This window comes from Sorex fumeus, unplaced genomic scaffold, assembly GCF_029834395.1.
Source record: "Sorex fumeus unplaced genomic scaffold, SorFum_2.1 ptg000044l, whole genome shotgun sequence".
Taxonomy (NCBI): domain Eukaryota; kingdom Metazoa; phylum Chordata; class Mammalia; order Eulipotyphla; family Soricidae; genus Sorex; species Sorex fumeus.
The window spans coordinates 10,952,198-10,971,292 of NW_026606101.1; the positions used below are offsets into that span (position 1 = coordinate 10,952,198).

Below are 19,095 nucleotides of genomic sequence, written 5' to 3' on the forward strand. Positions count from 1 at the left end.
GCCCAGGTAATCCTGGCACCTCAGAGCCCAAGCAGCATCGAGCAGCCTGCCCAGTTGGCCGAGAATTGCCAGTGGGGCTTCAGGTCCTGAGCACTGCCTAGGGACAATTAACAAGAAGAAAAGGAAATACTTAGGCAGCGAAGGAGGGTATGGGTTTTTTAGCCCACATCCACAACAGTGCTCAAGAATCACTCCTGGGGGCTGGAGTGATAGCACAGCGGGTAGGGCGTTTGCCTTGCATGCAACCAACATGACCGACACAGGTTCGATTCCCAGCACCCCATATGGTCCCCTGAGCACCATCAGGAGCAGTTCCTGAGTGCATGAGCCAGGAGTAACCCCTGAGCATAGCCAGGTATAACCCAAAAAAGCAAAAAAAAAAAAAAAAAGAATCACTCCTGGCGGAGCTGAGAGTACTGAATGTGGTGCTAGGGATTTGAGCTGGGGGTGGCCGTGTGCAGGCCGGTACTGCCTGCCACTCTCTCTGGTCTCTCTGCACAGAAGTTCCTGGCGGCAGAGAGCCCATGTGCCTTGCACTGCACAGACCTTGGGCAGACTCACTTCTACAGGACCCTCCTCTCCACTTAGTCCCCCCAGGCCAGGTGACGGGGACCCACAGTTTTCACAGCCACACGGCAAGTGTGCGGCAGAGGCAGCATGATCGTGACAGTGCTGCAGCGTCTCTCCACAAAGTTGCTGACTCCTAGACCATTCTGGAAACTGGGCCCAGGAGTCCCAATAAGGAAACTGAGTAATTATGTTCTTTCTCCCCCCAGGCAGGAAAATATATGTGGATAGTTAGAATTCTCTCAGATATACTCTGTCCAATAAAAAACAGGTCATTGCCCATTGTCACCCTGTTGTCGTAAAGAGTTTGCAGTTTCAAAATAAGAAAAATAGGAACACTGGTGGAGGGGTTAGGGTTGAATTATTGTATGCCTTAAACTCAACTATCATTGACTTGGTAAGTCATGGCTCATGGCTCTTTAATAAAAAATTTAAAAGACTACGGGGCTGGAGCAATAGCACAGCGGGTAGGGCGTTTGCCTTGCACGTGGCCGACCCGGGTTCAATTTCCAGCATCCCATGTGATCCCCTGAGCACCGCCAGGGATAATTTCCGAGCGCAGAGCCAGGAGTAGCCCCTGTGCATCGCCAGGTGTGACCCAAAAAGCAAAAAAATAAAAGACTAAAAAGAAGAAAACAAGTGGCAAGCCACTGTGAGCAGAAAATTTCTGCTTTTTACTCTATTGAGCATATATTTGTATGTTGCTTGTATGTCCTAGGCATTGTCCTAACTACCTTCCAATAGAAAATTCTTTCATCTAACATTGCTGGGGCTGGAGCGATAGCACAGCGGGTAGGGCGTTTGCCTTGCCCGCGGCCAACCAGCCGATCCGGGTTCGACTCCTCTGCCCCTCTCGGAGAACCCGGCAACTTCCGAGAGTATCTTGCTTGCACGGCAAAGCTTGGCAAGCTACCCATGACGTATTCCATGTGCCAAACACAGTAACAAGAAGTCTCACAATGGAGACGTTACTGGGCTCGCTCGAGCTAATCAATGAACAACAGGAAGTCAGTGCTACAGTGCTAACATTGCTGAAGGGAATAGGACAGGTGGAGAGATAACACAGTGGGTCAGGTGCCTGTCTTGCATGCACCCAGCCTGAGTTCAATCTCCAGCGTCCGGTGTGGTCCCTCAGATCCCACCAGGAGTGATTCCTGAGTGCAGAACTAACCCCTGAGCATCGTCAGACGTGACTAAAGCCCTAAAAAAATAAATTCTGTGGAAAGTAGATATTTTTGCCATTATCGCTATTACAGAGATAAAGCATGAAGCCATCCACATATTTTGTTCAAGGCCGCTGAGTGGATGGTGGAATGAGGGTTCGGACCAGCAGCCTGCTCCAGAGTCTGTGCTCTTAACTGCTGCACTGTGCTGACTTCCTGCCTCATTCCCTGCCATTCTTCCTGAGATCCAGAGTGTTGCTGATGTTGTAACAGGGCTGGGCAAACTTGCTCCAAGTCTTTTAAGACAGGCTAAGTTAGTTCTGTGTTAAGGAATCATCTTACAGAAATCACCGTGACTTCTGTGAATACCTCATGGCTTGCTCTAAAACTTAACATCACTTTCCTGGCCTTGGGAAAGGCCCTTGTGCAGCAGAACTCTGGACCTTAGTAATTATTGATTTATCCTTTTTTTCACCTTAAAGATGAAAATTTGAAACTAAAGGGAGCTCTCCTGAGGTCTCCTGACTGATCCCCAGCAGGCCTGAAGTGACCGCAGGCGAAGCGTGTGCAGAGTCAGGCTCTGGCTCTCCCTGCGTTCTCCTGGGGTTCTCCCGAGCACCCCCACTCATGTGCCCACCATTAGCCGGGAAGGAGAAGCCTTTCAGCTGTGCCCCCCAGGAAACTTAAGCAGGAGACACAGTCCGCGTCCTGGTGACCAGAAGGGAGCTGGACATCGTATGCTACCAGACTCATCTGGGAGTTTTTTGGGCAGTGACAGAAAAAAGGCTGACTAGAAAGGAAGATGGTGTTCCTGAGCTGGCTGCCAGAATATTCTTACTTTCCAATGGACTCTCTAAGCTGCCATGGATCTGCTGAGCCACTCCCTGGGTTCTGTGCTTGCCTGGCCCCCGTGGCCCTGGCGGGAGTTCTGTGACTAAGATAATCTCGGTCCCAGGCTCAGGGCCCCAGTCCCATGGCTCAGCGACCTCACCTCTGTTTCAAGGAAGTCTGAGGGCAGAAACCTGTTTTCAGCAGCACCATGACTCAACCCTCTCTCCTGGTGGCTGTCCCAGCCTCCATTGTGTTCCATCCTCCAGGGGCTTCTGAGGAGAATGGCCTGCCTCACACCTCGTCTAGGACCCAGCTGCCCCAGTCTATGAAGATCATGCACGAGATCATGTACAAACTGGAAGTACTGTACGTCCTCTGTGTGCTGCTGATGGGGCGTCAGCGAAACCAGGTGGGCCCTTCCCCCATGACGCAGCAGGTGCTTCCTGGGTGCTGGTAGCTGGCCACACACCCCTTAGGCCACCTCCCAGATGGGCCACTCCAAGCAGAATTGTTCTCCTTATCCGCGTTTCCCAGCCCGAAAGCCGGCCTGGTTCAGAGCGCAGAGTCCTCCCCACCATCTTTGGCCATGGGCAGCACATCCAGGCTGGAACATTGGCTTCTGGAATGAGAGCCGGCTGCTGGGCACATTCCCTCAGCCTCTGAGTGTGAAGCGGGAGATCAGTGACCAGCAGGACACGCTACTTCTCTGGTGGGCAGCAGTCACCTCTCTGTGGGGCCAGCCCCCTGCACCCCTGCAATCTGACTGGGCTGTCACCCTGAGCTGCGTGACAGAGCTGCGGCTGTCCCCGTTACATACAAGTGCCACTTTTGCTAGGAAAAGATAGTGTGAGGAAAGTCAGGGGGCTCAACAGGCCTGCCAGGTTAGCCAGCCCCCGAGGTGGGCGTCTGGGTGGCCGGTCAAAGGGTAAGAAGGCCAGTGGCACTTTGGACCAAGCACTCAGGAGAGCCTGACTGAGCGCATTAAGGTTGAGAGCCTGGGGAAAGGGTTTTGGTGTTTTCTCTGAAACGGAAAGCCATTTGGTCTCTGAGGAAAAGCGATGATGGGAGCTCGGACCAGCGGGCGGGTGTGAGTGATAAGGAGTGCTTTCATTCCGGACACTTGCAGGCCGGGACAGGTAGGATTTGCTCAGAGATTGGATGTGGGCATAGGAGGGAGAGAAGGAGAGCCATTGATTTAGCTGAGTGGAAGAGCATATGCTTCAGTTTCTAGCATCCCCATCCTGACTCCCCCCACCCCACCACCCCAAAAAAAAGGGAAGAAGAGGGACAGAGTTCTGGGTAGTGGGTAGGGTGTTTGCCTTGCCCATGGCTGACCCAGGTTTAATCCCTGGCACCACGTATGAGCCCTGCCAGGAGTGATCCCAGAGTGCAGAGCCAGGAGTAATCCCTAAGCACCACTGGGTGTGGCTCAAAAGCAAAAACAAGAGATTTCCTTCATATGCCAGGCGCTATGGACACAGGGATTCGCGGACCCCTCCTAGCCTGGGAGAGCGGGGGCAGCCTTTCTCCTCAAAGTGGCCAAATGCTGTGTCTCAGCTAATTTGAAATCATTAGACTGGAAAGATTCCTCAGATACCGTAACTTCCTGCCCTCTCTTGCCAGTGAAAGTCACCAGGTTTCCCCCAGCCATCCCCGTGTCAGGTGAGCATCCCTAACCCAAGACCTTGTTTGGGTGCTTGCAGCATCACCCCTTCCTTCATTTTCCATCAAGAAACTCAGGTGTAAAGAAGAATTTGCCCAAGTCCTGCAGCTTTGTCAAGTCTTGTTCGATCGCCAGAGATAAATGCCTGCTGGGGATCTGAACACCTGAGTTGGGGTGACAGCTGAGTCCTGCCGGACCTCCTTTCCGCTGCTAAACTGGGGTTTCAGAAGCTATGGTGCTCAGGACTTCCCTTATCCTTCCTGGATTGACCATTACAGCAGCCCTGGAAAGGGGTAGTAATAGCTCTGTATTTTGCTGTATAAACATTTATTGGACCACAGGAAGATACACCGTTCAAAGCTGTTCTGATTCGGTTTCAGTCATTTAATGTTTCAACACCCATTCTTTCAGCAGTGTACTTTTATGTCCCCAATTTCCGTCCTGCTCCCTTGCCCCAACCTACCTCTTCGACAAACATATTCCTCTCTCTCAGTCTCTGTTTTCCCTCCCCTTCTCTCTCCCTCCCCTCTCCCTTCCTCCTTCTTCCTTCCTCTCTCTCCCCCCTCACGTTCCCCCTTCCCCCTCTCTCTCCCTCCCCCTCCCTCCCCCCCCCCCCCACACACACACATCTACCTTTTGGGAATTACAGTGTACATTACAGATACCAAAAGGTTATCATAAACATTTACCTTAATAGATTTGTGTAGTTCAATGGTAAACATTGTAAATAGTACAAATGAAGCCTTTCTCCTGAGCATTCTGGTTCTTCTACTGATGATCACAATTTCTAGAGACATTTTGCACTTATAAAAGCAATTATGACTTGCTCCATTCTTTTGTTACTTTTTTTAAAAAATACATTCTTTTGTAATAGTGCCTTATATTCCATTGAATAAATGCATATTAGTTTATGCAGCTAAACCCCACTGATAAAAGTATAGGTTATATTTGCTTTCGTGTGCCACATAAGGCTACTATGGTAACTATGTACATATGTCATCTTGTGTTTCATGGATCTTAAATTCCTAAAAGTGGTATCACCGACCAAAACTATCATCCTATGCTGCGAGCAGGAGGCTAGATTGGTACCACCTGGAGGGCAGTACCAGGGTAATACCAATCTGCCATTAGTTTCAGTCAGCCTTTCTCCTCACTGCCTGCAAGTGTGTCTTAGGCCTGGCACAGCACCACATGCTTGGAAAACCTTTTCTTCTTTGCCTACCAGGAGAAGTAAAAAGTTGGTTGTGATTTGATTTCAAGTTCTTTTCATATCATTACAGTATCACTGTATCATTGTCATCAATTTGTTCGAGCGAGTGCCAGTAACATCTCCATTTGTCTCTGTCACGTGATAGTGTAGCCCAGTGGCATAATGGGAGCTCTTTCAGGGTCAGGGGAATGAGGACCATCATTGTTACTGTTTTTGGCATATCGAGTATGCCATGGGTAGCTTGCCAGCTCTGCCGTGCGGGCGGGATACTCTCAGTAGCTTCTCAGGCTCCCCGAGACGGATGGAGGTTTTTTGGGGAAGCCTCTAATCACCTTTACAGGTGTTCCCAGTCAGACATATATGCGGGCAGGATACTTTCAGTCGCCTGCCGGGTTCTCTGGAAGCAAAAACTAGACAATAAGAGGTCGCGCGGCCACAAATGCAGCCGTGCACTTCCAGGAGCTTGGTATCATAAGTGAGGCTTAGTATTTTGTCACTTTCTGTATTCTCTCTCGCTCTGTCTCTCTGTCTCCACCCCCTCCTCTCTTTGTCGCTCTTCTTTCTCTTCTCCCCACCCCTTTCCCCACTTTTTCTATAGCATTTTCCTTTCTTTTTTTCTTTTTTTTTTTTCCGGTCACATAGGCTATGCATAGGCGTTACTCCTAGCTCATACACTCAGGAATTACTCCTGGCGGTACTCAGGTGACCATATGGGATGCTGGGAATCGAACCCAGGTCGGCCATGTTCAAGGCAAACGCCCTACCTGTTGTGCTATTGCTCCAGCCCCGCATTTTCCTTTCTGTGTAAGATATTTGCAGGATTACTGCTAGAGGAAATTGACTTTTCTTTCATGCTGTAAGATCGCCAACATGCTTTCCATTTGGCTTAGTGTATTTGTGACTTCTCTCATGTGCTTTGTCATGCGGAATTTTTACAGGTGTGTGATTTCGACAGTTTTCTCTTTTTGAGTGTCACAGTACTGGAAAAAGCCTTTCTCTTCACCCATGTTGTGCAGCGTCCAGAGGTCACTGGTCACAAGGCTGAGGGTTACACGCTCTTCCCAATGCTGATGCATTAGCTGTGCCAGGGATTGCCTGGTGGCCTCTAATGTGCAGACACTATTGGGGCTTATTGGGGCTCCCAGTTGACAGTGTGGGATGGAGCCGGGGTGCGTTCCAGCATGCAAGGCACATCCAATGCAGTGGACCTCCAGGGCTACTCCTAGGCAGCGGTGGGCAGAGGGAGGCACTGGCCTGCAGTGCTGACGAACAGACCCAGGGACTCACACCTACAGGGTGGAGGTTCCACTTGAGCCACATCCCCAGGCCTTGATCTTTTTTAAGCTGTGCAGGAATTTCCCTAAGACTTTGAAAATCTCATCTTTTATAGTCTTGTCTTGCGTCCATTTGGAATTTATTCTAGTGTGATGCTTGAAAGTTGTTTTTTGTTTTGTATATTTGGTCTTGGGGCTACACCCAGTGGTGCTCAGGTTTTACTCCTGACTCTGCACTCAGGGATCACTCCTGGGGGGCTCAGCGGGCCATAAGGGGTGCCAGGGATCATATCCTGGTCGGCTGTGTGCAAAGCGAACTCCTGCCTGCTGTGCTATGGCTCAGGCCCCCTTGAGGGTTATTTTTATTTCAGAGCTATTAGAGACAGCACACTAGGAAGGTAAAGGAACTCGCTTAAGACAACCACGTTTTCACACAGCAGAGCTGAGTCTCACGCCCTAGGCACTCGGAATCCATACTCTCGAGCTGCCCTGCAGCATGGCGTGCAGCACTACTGTGAGAGTTACTGAGTAGAATCAGAGTAGTGGATGCTGTAAGGTGGTGGGAGGGGTGTAAGGCATGTGTGGATGGTGCGGCCTCTGTGGCCTGGACACTGTGGCCTCCTTCATCCTGTCAGTTGTTGCTCCGCGTGCAAAGCTCCCCCCAGAGCAGTGTCCTGACCGCTGTCCTGTCCCTGCCCGTCCAGGTGCACAGAATGATTGCAGAGTTCAAGCTGATCCCTGGCCTCAATAATCTGTTTGACAAGTTGATTTGGAGGAAGCATTCAGCGTCTACCCTCGTCCTCCACGGACACAACCAGAACTGTGACTGCAGCCCGGTGAGTCAGGGACCCTTGGGACACATCGGCCTTTGCTCTCCAGAGCTTCTTTGGGGACCTGCTCGTTGGGCACACATGCTTTGGAGAGAGCACAGTCAAGTCCTGGCCTGGCCCATCACTCCGGTGCTAGAAATTCCTTGGGGAAGGGACTCACGCCCCCACCCCCACCCCGCCTCTCTGGGCCTGCCAGCCACCAGTCCCCCACGGAGCAGCAGGCCTTCCCGTGTTCTGTGCTCTTCCCCACTGTCATCCATAATCAGCTGCCGTTTCATGGTCCGCCTGTGAAAACGAGCAGGCTCACAGCGCAGCTTTTCCTGTGGGATCAGCTACCAGCTCCTTTCCACCCTGTTTCTTAGCAGAGCTCTTGTGAGAGCTCGTAACTGGGGTGTGCTGTTCCTCTTGCAGTGTGGACAACACTTGAATGAGCTGCTTCTTCTGCACTGCTGCTGCTTTCTTTTTTTTCAAATTAAAAAAAATTTGAATGAGACCAGTTGTAGTTACTGGTTTTGGCATATCGAATACACAGCGGATAGCTTGCCAGGCTCTTCCATGCGGGCGGAATACTCTCAGTAGCTTGCCAGTCTTTCCGAGAGGGATAGAGGCTTTTGGGGTGACCTCTAATCACCCTTGTAGGTGTTACCATATTTGAACCCTATCAAATATGGTACAACAATTCCAGAAGATGGGTGTTTAGTGTCTTATGATGTGTCGCGCGGCCGCAAGCGGCCGCACGGGTCCAGAAAACATCCTGGAGTGTGGCGACGGCTGGGTAGTGGAAGTAGTGTCGAGAGTGGAAGTCTGCCAGTGGGGTATTTATCTGGGTAGGGTGGGTCTCCTGTGCACAATTCGATCCCTGGGTGGTTGATGGAAGCAGACAGGGCAGGGTAGGGTGGGGCTCCTGTACTTTCAATGCACGTACGCTAGCATCAGATGCATCCATCGAGGACCTGATGGTAGAAGCGCGAATGATCAAGTACGACATCATTGGTCTGACCGAGACAAGAAGGCACGAATCTCACCATGCCGTTTTCAACACTGGAGAAGAATTGTTCCTCGGAACATGCGATAAAAGAGGTGTTGGAGGCGTCGGTGTCCTTGTCAACACAAACTTGGCCAAGAGCATTGATTCATTCGAATGATGCCTAACAACCCGAATCAGACGTTTACATTTGAATAGATGTGGCTCACTGCCTGCAGTTTCTATCTTCGTTGTCTATGCACCAACATCTCATTATGATGAAAGAGAAATCGAGAAGTTCTACATGGAGCTAGAGAAGTTCTATAAAGAAGACCACACCTTCTACAAGATTATTGTGGGTGATTTTAATGCCAAGATAGGACCGAGAAGATCAGCTGAAGAACTCCACATCGGGACCCATGGCCTAGAATGGAACGAACAGGGTGAGAGACTGTCTGAGTTCATCATGTCGACCAAGACCATTCATGGTAACTCACAGTTCCAGAAGGCAGAATCTAAACGATGGACATGGGAGTCTCCCGGTGGACGATTCCACAACGAAATAGACCACATCATATTCAATCGACGGTTTTGCCTGACTGATGTCGCTGTTGTCCCAAAATTTCGAACGGGATCGGACCACCGTCTCCTTCGTGCAAAATTCTACTTCACAGAGCGGGGAGAAAGGGCTGCAAAGTTCAAAAAGAGAACTCCCAGAATGACCACCAACTGGGAACTCTTTGGTACTATTGCGGCAACATGGGAAGATGCCATTGTTGACAACATTGACGAGGAATACGATCGACTGGTTCAGCACCTCCATGAATGTGCGAGGAACGCCAAGAGAGAGATAGCCACAAAAAGTCGCCTATCTTCGAAAACTCTTGAGCTAATTCGCCAGCGTGGTTTGGCGCATGCCTCAGGCAACCGCAAGCTAACATCCGAGCTTGCAAAGCAGTGCAGAGATGCGATCAAGGAAGACCTCAAAGAGAGAAGAGCAGAAGTACTGGTAGATGCGGCAGAAGCCGGGAAAAGTATTCGTAACGCCCGCCTGTCCTTCGCCAACTATAAGACCAAGATGACTGCCCTCCGACGTCCTGATGGATCCATCACATCCTCCAGAACGGCAATGGAGAAGATTATCCATGACTTCTACTCAAATCTCTTCGATAGCCATGTCCACTTGCCGACATACCAAATTCCACAGGATGGGTATGTCATTCCCAATGTTCTCCCTTCCGAAATCCGACACGCCATTTCGTCGGTAAAGAAACAAACAGCACCCAGCCCAGACAAGGTCAGACCTGAACACCTGAAGAACCTACCGTCAGTACTCATCAATACACTGGCTCGGCTCTTCACTCGCTACTTGTCTGAATGCAAGGTTCCGTCCCAATGGAAAACCAGCAGGACCGTACTACTGTTCAAGAAGGGAGACATCCATGACATTGGCAACTATCGCCCGATCTGCCTATTGTCTGTCATCTACAAGTTGTTCACTCGAGTCATCCTGAATAGGATTGGCAGAAGACTAGATGAAGGACAACCATGCGAGCAAGCAGGGTTCCGCAAAGGATTCAGCACCATCGACCATATCCACACGATAACCAAGCTCATTGAGGTTTCTCGGGAGTTCAAGATGCCGCTCTGCTTAACGTTCATTGATTTAAAGAAGGCCTTTGATTCTGTTGAGACGGAAGCGGTCATTGAAGCCCTAGCCAATCAGGGCATTCAAGCCCAATACATCAGGATCCTCCGTGAGCTGTATTGCGGATTCACTACCAGGATCTCACCATTCTACAAAGAAGTGATCGTTGATGTCAAGAGAGGGGTGCGGCAGGGTGATACCATTTCACCAAAACTCTTCAGTGCCACCCTCGAGAACATCATGCGACGACTGGAATGGGAAGGAATGGGAGTAAAGATAGATGGTCGGCAACTATACCACCTCCGCTTTGCTGATGACATTGTTTTAATAACACCAAACATCAGCCAAGCGGCACAAATGCTGGCCGACTTTGACCGTGAGTGTGGAAAGGTAGGACTACAGCTGAATCTTACGAAGACAATGTTTATGAGAAACAGCCTTGTTCCTGACGCCCCATTCGCTCTCAATGGAACGACCATCTCCGAATGCAACAGCTATGTGTACCTAGGTCGAGAGGTCAACATGACAAATGACCTGGCACCCGAGCTGCGCAGGAGGAAGAGAGCGGCTTGGAACATCGAACAAATAGCTAAGAGGATGAAGAACCTCTGGCTCCGGGCACATCTCTTTGATTCCACTGTTCTTCCTGCATTAACATATGCCTCAGAGACCTGGGCCCTACGCAAACAAGATGAGAACGCCATTCAGGTCTCCCAAAGAAGAATAGAAAGAGCTATGCTTGGAATATCACGTTTCACTCAAATGAGAGAACGAATCCGGAGTTCTGACATCCGTCGACGATCAAGAATCAGGGATGCTGTCTCATTTGCCAAGGTGTCGAAAATCAGATGGGCTGGTCACGTAATGAGATTTAAAGATGACCATTGGACTAGAGCTGTTACTGATTGGATTCCACGGGATGTCAAGAGACCGCGTGGCCGCCCACCTACCAGATGGTCAGACTTCTTCGTCAAGATCATGAACGATCGGTTTGAGGCCCTTCATGTTCCCAGAACGAACAGATGCCATTGGGCTACACTAGCACGAGACAGGGACAAATGGAGACGTTACTGGCGCCCGCTCTAGCAAATCGACAACTAACGGGAAGTTAAGTGATTAAGTGATTAAGTGAAAAAAATTTAATTTTATTGTAGTTGAGGTAACTTGGTTGAAGTAGTGTTCACACTCATGCTGTGGTGGACAGAATCACTGTGCATCCATTGACTGACGTGCCCAAGACCGCCTCCCCCCACTTTCCCAGTGGCACTTCTAGTCCTCCTCCTCCTCCTCTGCCGCCCCTTGACCCTACCCCCCAACTTGGTGCCCTAGGTTCTGTATTCGAAACCCAAGGGATTGTTCTTAGATACTGTCCGTCCCTTTGGTTTTTCCATATACCACAGGTGCACGTAATCATTGAATTTCTAACCTCGCTTAACATGACGATCCCCTCTAGCTCCATCCACATCGCAGCAAAATTTTTTCTCTTATTTTTATAATGTTCTGCTCCCCTGGGAATCCCCACCAGCTGCCAGCAGCACCCTGACCTTCCTTTGCCAGAAGCCCAGGTTTGGGTTTCAGGAATTGTCTCCCCGCCTTGCACTCCCGGCACTCCTGGCTTCCACAGGCCTTTCCCAGCCCAGCCTGTCTCCACCGTGCCTGCTCTTTGCTCCTTGCTCTGAGCTCATCCCGCAATTCTTTTTTAATTGTGTGTGTGTGTGTGTGTGTGTGTCTTTCTTTGGGTCACACCTGGCAATGCTCAGGGGTCACTCTTGGTTCTGTACTCAGGAATTACTCCTGGCAGTGCTCAGGAGACCATATGGGATGCCAGGGATCGAACCCAGCTCGGCCACGTGCAAGGCAAATGCCCTCCCCAGTATTATCTCGCTGGTCCCCCAGTAACTGGTTTTAACATCACATGTCTTACAGGACATCACCTTGAAGATACAGTTTTTGAGGCTTCTCCAGAGTTTCAGCGACCATCATGAGTGAGTGTGCTGCGCCCTTGCTGGCCCAAGACTGGTGCCACCCACACTCCTTTCCCCTCCTCTGCTCTCCCCTCCTTTTCTCTCTCCACCCCTTCCCTCCCTCTCTTCCTCTCTGCTCCCTGCCCCTCCACTCCTTTCCCCCTCCTCTGCTCTCCTCTCCCCTCTTCCCCTGCTCCCTTCTTTCCTCTCCTCCTCTCCTCCCTGCCCCTCTACTCCTTTCCCCACCCCCATCTCCTCCTCTCCTTGCGGCTCCTCCCCTCCCCTCCTCCCAGCTGACCAGCCTTGCAGAAGTGCTTGCGTTGGGGTTCGTCGCCACAGTGGTCGCTCCAGCAGCCACACGGCCAGGTCCCACCAGCAGCCCTTCCTGTGTGTTGGCCCCGTGTGGGTCTTTCCTTCCCGCACAGGGGAAGGAAAGTGAGCCGAGCAGCCGACCCTCACTCCCTTGGATTCACCCCTCTGTCCCCTGCCCTCTGACCAGGAGGTTGGGCTGGGCTATTGTCTGGGTTGAGAGTGGCTCCCTGAGCAGTGCTCTCCACACAGGAGCGGCTGCCCACTTGCTTCCTCCCTCCACTGTCCCTGTGCAGGAAAGCATGGGGGGGCGGGGTACGCTGACCCCTGGCCTTGGCAGGGGAGACAGTGTTGCAGTGTTGTTCTGGGGACCTTGGTGAGCTGCCGCAGGAACCCAGGCCCACTGTTGCCCTAAGGAAAGGCAGTAATGCATATTTACATGAACAGTCGTGGTTTTCAAAGGAAACTTTGTACAGCCAGAGGGGACATGTTGCCCCAGGGCCTGCTCTGTCCCTTTGCACTGGAGCTCAGTGGCTCTGCTGAGAGGGCCTTGGCCCTGAGGCCTGGGAAAGGACCCAGGAAGTGTGAGAATGAATGTGGCCCTGTAGTGGCATCTCACTGCTTTATTCTCCTTCGACACTGTGGGTGCAGGGGAACTGTGCTGGGCTCTGGGGAAAGGGTGAGAGGGACACAGCCCTGCTCCATCCTGCACGGAGATGTCTTCAGCACCGAGTGACATGCCCAGAGACTGTTCTGGAGGGGCGGAGCGTGGCTCGGTGTTGGTAGGGAGTGAGGAAGGCGGTGGTCATGGCCACAGGGCAGGACTCTGCCTGGGCTGCAGCAGGGAGAACAGGGAGTGGGGTCCCACTCCCAGAGCTCACTGTGGGGGCTGTGTGGAGCCATTCCTCCAGGAGAGCGTTGAGAAAGCTGGGGCTGTCCTGGGGCTCGGGTGCTGAAAGGAGGGTTCAGGACGCAGGAACAGGGCCCAGGGGAGAGCTGAAGTGAAGTTTGATTTGGAGAATATTGAACTGCGGGTGCCTTTGAGAAATCAAGCAGAAATGCTCAGTGGCCAAAGCAAGCCGCAGAAGGGCTCCTGCTGGCAGAGGGGGTGAAAAGAGGAGCGGGCTGGGGGCTCCCTCCCATGGCCCCAAAGTGGGAGCCCGGGCCTGCCCTACACCCACCAACCCCGCTTGTTGTTGGCTTCAGGAACAAGTACCTGCTGCTGAACAACCAGGAGCTGAATGAGCTCAGCGCCATCTCCCTCAAGGCCAACATCCCCGAGGTGGAGGCTGTGCTCAACACGGACAGGTGAGCGCCACTGCCCTGTCCCCCCAGCCCCACCCCATACCCTGACCTGCCCCGCCAAGGACACACCAGCCTTGCCCACTTAGAGAAGCAGCGTGTGCGCTCTCCTGCCCTTTTATTGCCCTCTGCCTTGACATTTTCCCTAGGATGGGCATGCAGCCTGTGTTTTTTCTTTCTTTTTTCTGCGCCCCTGCAGAGCTCAGGAGGCCCTGGGGCTCCTGGCGGGAGTTACCGTCCACCCCAGGGGTGCTCAGGGACCTCCAGAGCTGCACCCAGCAATGCCTGGAGGACTTTGTGGTGCCAGGGACCAAACCAGGGTCAGCTGCCACGCTACCCCATGCTCTCTCAGAACATCCAGCCTTCAGTTAAAGGCAGCCCTTTGTCCAGAGAACCCATACATGGTCCCCACTGCTGTAGGGGTGGCTGGAAGCAGAGCGTTGCAGGGCACAGGCCTCCCGTCTGCCTGGCCCCGGCTCTCCCGGCATGCAGCCAGCATCTCTTCCTGCTTCCTGGGTCATGAAGCCGATGCCCGGAGACTTATGTATATGTCCATGGCACAGATCCTTCCCACCTTGTGGGTTCTCATGCCTCTTTCCAACCCACTGTGGTGCCGACAGCTCCCTCAGTGCTGGACTCTGTCTCACTCCGGATTTGTTCTGCCCTCTTGCCGGTGGGGCCGGGAAAGGGATGCTGGCTTCTGCTGGGGGGATGCAGTTATCTGTGTATTTCTAAGACACAGCTGTGTGTTTCTCGGGGTACTTGGCACTGCATAGAGCAGGAGGGGCATCCTCCAGATTTGGAAATGTACCCCAAGATTTCCCTCCACCAAGTCAGCGAAGAAATCCAGCCCATCAGCCCCTCAGACCTGCCATCAATGTCCCATCTGTTTGATTCCAGGAGTTTGGTGTGTGATGGGAAAAGGGGCTTATTAACTCGTCTGCTGCAGGTCATGAAGAAGGAGCCAGCCGAGTCATCATTCAGGTAGGTCTTGGGACAGGCAGCTGGACAGGGAGGGGCCCTGCAGCCGAGGATTGTAGGCAGAGGAAGACCCCAGAGGCTAGCGTCCATCCTGGATGGCGGGCACCGCAGGGGTTGCAGCCTGAGGGGCTTCTGCCCTCGTGTTAACCCATCAGGTGTGTCTTGATCCTGCCAAATGCCAGCCGTGCATTTCAAGAGCTAGACGAGCATTCCCCCAGGCACCTGGTTGGGTCTTGGAGAGAAGGAAATCCCAGTGACAGCCCCTGCCCCAGGAGCTGCAGGAGCAGAGGAAGCCCTTCCCCTGCTGATGCTGGTGCAGAGGATGGGGAGCCCTTAAGTGTGGGGCCAGGGAGGGAGGTGCCATGCCCTGATATACCCCTGCCAACACTCCTTGCTTTGTCCACACACCCCCTCATGGGTCCCTGCTCTGCTCCCAGGGCGCCCGTCAGCCTCTGCTCCCCTGAAAGCCCCTTGGAGTGAGTTCAGTAGCACGGCCAGATGCATTTGTCAGCTTCCCAACACACTCCTGGCTCCTTCTCCATGCCCCCCCTCCCCCCCAGTTCTGAGGGACCCAGGGCTAGCATCCCGGCACCACCTCCTCCTCCCACACAGAAGCACACAGGAGACCAGGCTGCACCATGCAGTCACCCCCTTAGGGTAGGGACATGGGCTCTGTCCCCAAGGTCCAGGGTGAGGCCTGAGGCCTGGGAGGTATTTGGTGAAAGCCCGTAAGAGGAGACAGTGGCCAACATCTTGTAGCCCCTTGGGAAGCGGGCACTGGCCAGAGAAACAACCTTAGCTGCCTGGCCAGAGCTGACATTTAGGTCGTAGGTTCTGGCAAGCCCGGGCCGTGGAGAGTTTCCTCCGGGGGACCACCTCCTATGCAGACCAGATGTTCCTGCTCAAGCGAGGCCTGCTGGAGGTAAGGCCAGAGGCGCTAGGGTGGGTGCTCCCGGCCCCACAGCCCCTTGTGCTGGGGACTGGCTGTGTCCTCGAGCCATCAGGAACAGCCCACCTCACGCTGAGATGCAGAGGGGCCTACCTCCTTTTGCCTCTGGCTTCTTGTGGGTGTTTCATGGTTGGAGGACCCTAGGGATGGCACTGAGAGGAGTAAAGGTCCTGCGGAGTGACTTGGCGAGGCCTTTGGCCCCGAAAATATCTAGTTGGTTTCCCTTTGGAACAAGACGGCATTTATGGAAAGCAAAACATTGAAAAGGTGTGATGAGGGGCGGGGGTAGAAACAGGGACCTGAGTGATTGTACAGTGGGTAGGGCCATTGCCTTGAATGCAGCCAACCTGAGTTCAGTCCCTGGCATGCCATCTAGTCCCCCAAACACCTCTAGGAATGAATCCTGTGCAGAGCCAAGAGTAAACCCTGAGCACCTCCAAATGTGGCCCCCCGAAAAGAAGCACAGAATGATCAGAGCTATGATTGTTTTCTTTAAATATTATGAACAAGTAACTTACCCCTTAAAATTGTAAAATCCATATGGAAGGAAAAGAAATTGACCCATGGAGCTGGAGCAGTAGCACAGCGGGTAGGGCATTTGCCTTGCACATGGCCGACCCGGGTTCAATTCCCAGCACCCCATATGGTTCCCTGAGCACTGCCAGGAATAACCCCTGTGCAACGCCGGGTGTGACCCAAAACGCAAACAAAAAACAAAAAAAGAAATATTGACCCAGATTGGTGTAACTTCAGGGACTATATAGAGTTTAATGATTGTTTAAAAAAAAAAACAAAAACAGAAAAAAAACATGAACGTAGCTAAATTGACTTGATGTTCTCGACCAAAAATGGACATTGATTACAGTGTAAACATCATTCAGACAGTTCACACTATAACCTTGGGGTACGAGGGTGGCGGGGACGACACAGTGGCCATACCTGTATTTTGGCTCTGGGGACCAGCCCCCTTCTTGCCCTCACTATGTCTTCTCCCACCCCCAGCACATTCTCTACTGCATTGTGGACAGTGAGTGCAAGTCCAGGGACGTGCTCCAGAGCTACTTTGACCTCCTAGGGGAGCTGATGAAGTTCAATGTTGATGCGTTCAAGAGATTCAACAAATACATCAACACTGACGCAAAGGTGTGCGGCCTGGGTCCTCGGGGCATGCTGTGTTGGCTGGGGGTTAGTGTGGAGGCCACGCCCTCCTGCTCTCCAGACGCAGTTTGGGATTGGAGAAAACAGGGGTGGGTGGGAGGACTAGAGAGCTGGAGGGAGGCATTATCAGCATCTTTCTGCTGCTCTGTGCGGGGCACTGTGGGAGAAGCTGGGGGCCAGTGAAAACTCTGGTCAGGGCCACTGTGTGCCCAGAGGGGCGGGTCTGGCAGTGCGTGTCCCCTGCGTGAGCCCGTCCTCGCCATCCTAGTTCCAGGTGTTCCTGAAGCAGATCAACAGCTCCCTCGTGGACTCCAACATGCTGGTGCGCTGCGTCACCTTGTCCCTGGACCGCTTTGAGAACCAGGTGGACATGAAAGGTGAGAGCTGGCCCGAGGGCGAATGGCCCCACTGCAGTGTGGCCACGCTGGGCGCTGCCCCTTATTCCGGGAGGCCCCAGGTCATGGGCTGGCGCTCAGCTGGCTCTTCCTAGCTTCACTCAGCGCTGTGATAAAATGAAACCCATCGCTGCTCACCGAGCACTCGACGCCCACAAGGACCTTCCTCTCCCGGCCCTGAGGGCCTGGGGTGGGACAGGCCCTGCTGGGCACTCAGGCGAGAAGGAAAAGAGGACCCAGCCCGAGAACACGGCTCAGCTGGCTGCCAGCAGCTGGAGGTGGCCACTGCAGTTACTGGACAGCGCGCGGCACCCACAGCTTCTCGTCAGGACCTCCAGGAGGCCTAGCCAGAGGCTTGGGTGGCCGGCCCCTGGGCTGTGCCTGCGGTTCACAGCCCTGCCCGTCTGTCCCCAGTGGCCGAAGTCCTGTCCGAGTGCCGCCTGCTGGCCTACATCTCCCAGGTGCCCACCCAGATGTCCTTCCTCTTCCGCCTCATCAACATCATCCACGTGCAGACCCTGACCCAGGTGAGTGGCCCTGGAGGCCGGGTGCAAGGGAGGAGCAGGGATGGCCTGGGGCACCTGGACAGCCTAGGGGTGATCCGTCACGCTCCTCAAACACCCCCCAGCACTCTGGTACCTATTTTCTCTTCCTTTGTTCCCTGGGCTGGGGGTTGGGGAGGGTCCAGAGAACGCAGGGCCCAGTGCAAGTTTCCTAGTGCCTGCGGAGCGGCAGTGCCCCGTGAGGAGAGCTGGGCGGCCAGGTCCCCACCCCGGGCCAGACCGCGCCTGACCGGCCGGGCCCCACAGGAGAACGTCAGCTGCCTCAACACCAGCCTGGTGATCCTGATGCTGGCGCGGCGGAAAGAGCGGCTGCCCCTGTACCTGCGGCTGCTGCAGCGCATGGAGCACAGCAAGAAGTACCCGGGCTTCCTCCTCAACAACTTCCACAACCTGCTGCGCTTCTGGCAGCAGCACTACCTGCACAAGGACAAGGACAGCACCTGCCTGGAGAACGTGAGTCCCCTCAGCACGGCCCTCCCTGTGGGGTGCCCCGCGCCACCCCGGGCGCACCCCCCAGCCCCTCTCTCTCCGCCCAGAGCTCCTGCATCAACTTCTCCTACTGGAAGGAGACCGTGTCTATCCTGCTGGACCCCGACCGCCAGTCCCCCTCTGCCCTCGTGAGCTACATCGAGGAACCCTACATGGACATAGACAGGGACTTCACTGATGAGTGAGCGTGGGCACGCGTGCCACACCCCGCCCCTCCCCTCCCTACCCCTGCTGCTCTCTGCCCCCCCACATACACCCAGTCTTCCAGGACAGGCCGGGGGCAGGGGAGTGTCTCAACCCCTGGGCCCCTGGGCCCGAGCCCCCAGGTCACTGGGGGCACCTCAGTGCTCCCGAGCTCCCCACCATGAGGACAGGGCACCAGGCCACCCGTTCTCCCAGAACCCTGGGACTCTGGGATTTTTAAACTGACTGTCTTGAGCTCCCGTCCTCTCACCGCGAGGCCCCCCTGGGTGGGGACGGAAGTGTGGGCGCCCTCCCCCGCCTGTGAGCCAAGCTTGGACCCAGCCAGGCTTCTGAGCCCCCGGGCAGGGGCGGAGGGATCGAGAATGCTCCCTCCCCCAAGCCTGCCTTGCCCGGCCCGCTGCCCCCTTCTTGTCCGTAGCTCCTCTGGTTGTTTGCTCCATTGGCCGCTGTGTTCATCCTGGGGGGTTGCCCAGGAAGGGGGGTCCTGCCATCCCTCGGGGCACAACTTGGCTGTGGCCCTGCCTCAGGGCAGTCTCCTGCCTGAGCCCAGACACAGGAGCGGGCAGGGAGCACCCTGGCCCCTCTCTGTGCTGCCAATTTATTAACAACAAATAAACCAATTAAATGGAGA

The 19,095-nt window shown here is 53.8% G+C and overlaps 1 protein-coding gene across 1 annotated transcript in view; it reads left to right on the forward strand.

Annotated features, from left to right (window-relative positions):
- TRPC4AP (transient receptor potential cation channel subfamily C member 4 associated protein) overlaps positions 1-18,692 on the forward strand; it is a 74,909-nt gene extending 56,217 nt beyond the window's left edge. The window contains exons 9-19 of the mRNA XM_056121749.1: positions 2,804-2,970; positions 7,413-7,544; positions 12,077-12,135; positions 13,630-13,731; positions 14,626-14,709; positions 15,538-15,628; positions 16,658-16,798; positions 17,082-17,190; positions 17,623-17,735; positions 18,018-18,224; positions 18,308-18,692. Coding sequence (XP_055977724.1) covers positions 2,804-2,970; positions 7,413-7,544; positions 12,077-12,135; positions 13,630-13,731; positions 14,626-14,709; positions 15,538-15,628; positions 16,658-16,798; positions 17,082-17,190; positions 17,623-17,735; positions 18,018-18,224; positions 18,308-18,445 — 1,343 coding nt within the window. The 3' untranslated portion in view covers positions 18,446-18,692. The remainder of the gene's footprint in view (positions 1-2,803; positions 2,971-7,412; positions 7,545-12,076; positions 12,136-13,629; positions 13,732-14,625; positions 14,710-15,537; positions 15,629-16,657; positions 16,799-17,081; positions 17,191-17,622; positions 17,736-18,017; positions 18,225-18,307) is intronic.
- Positions 18,693-19,095: the final 403 nt, after the last annotated feature.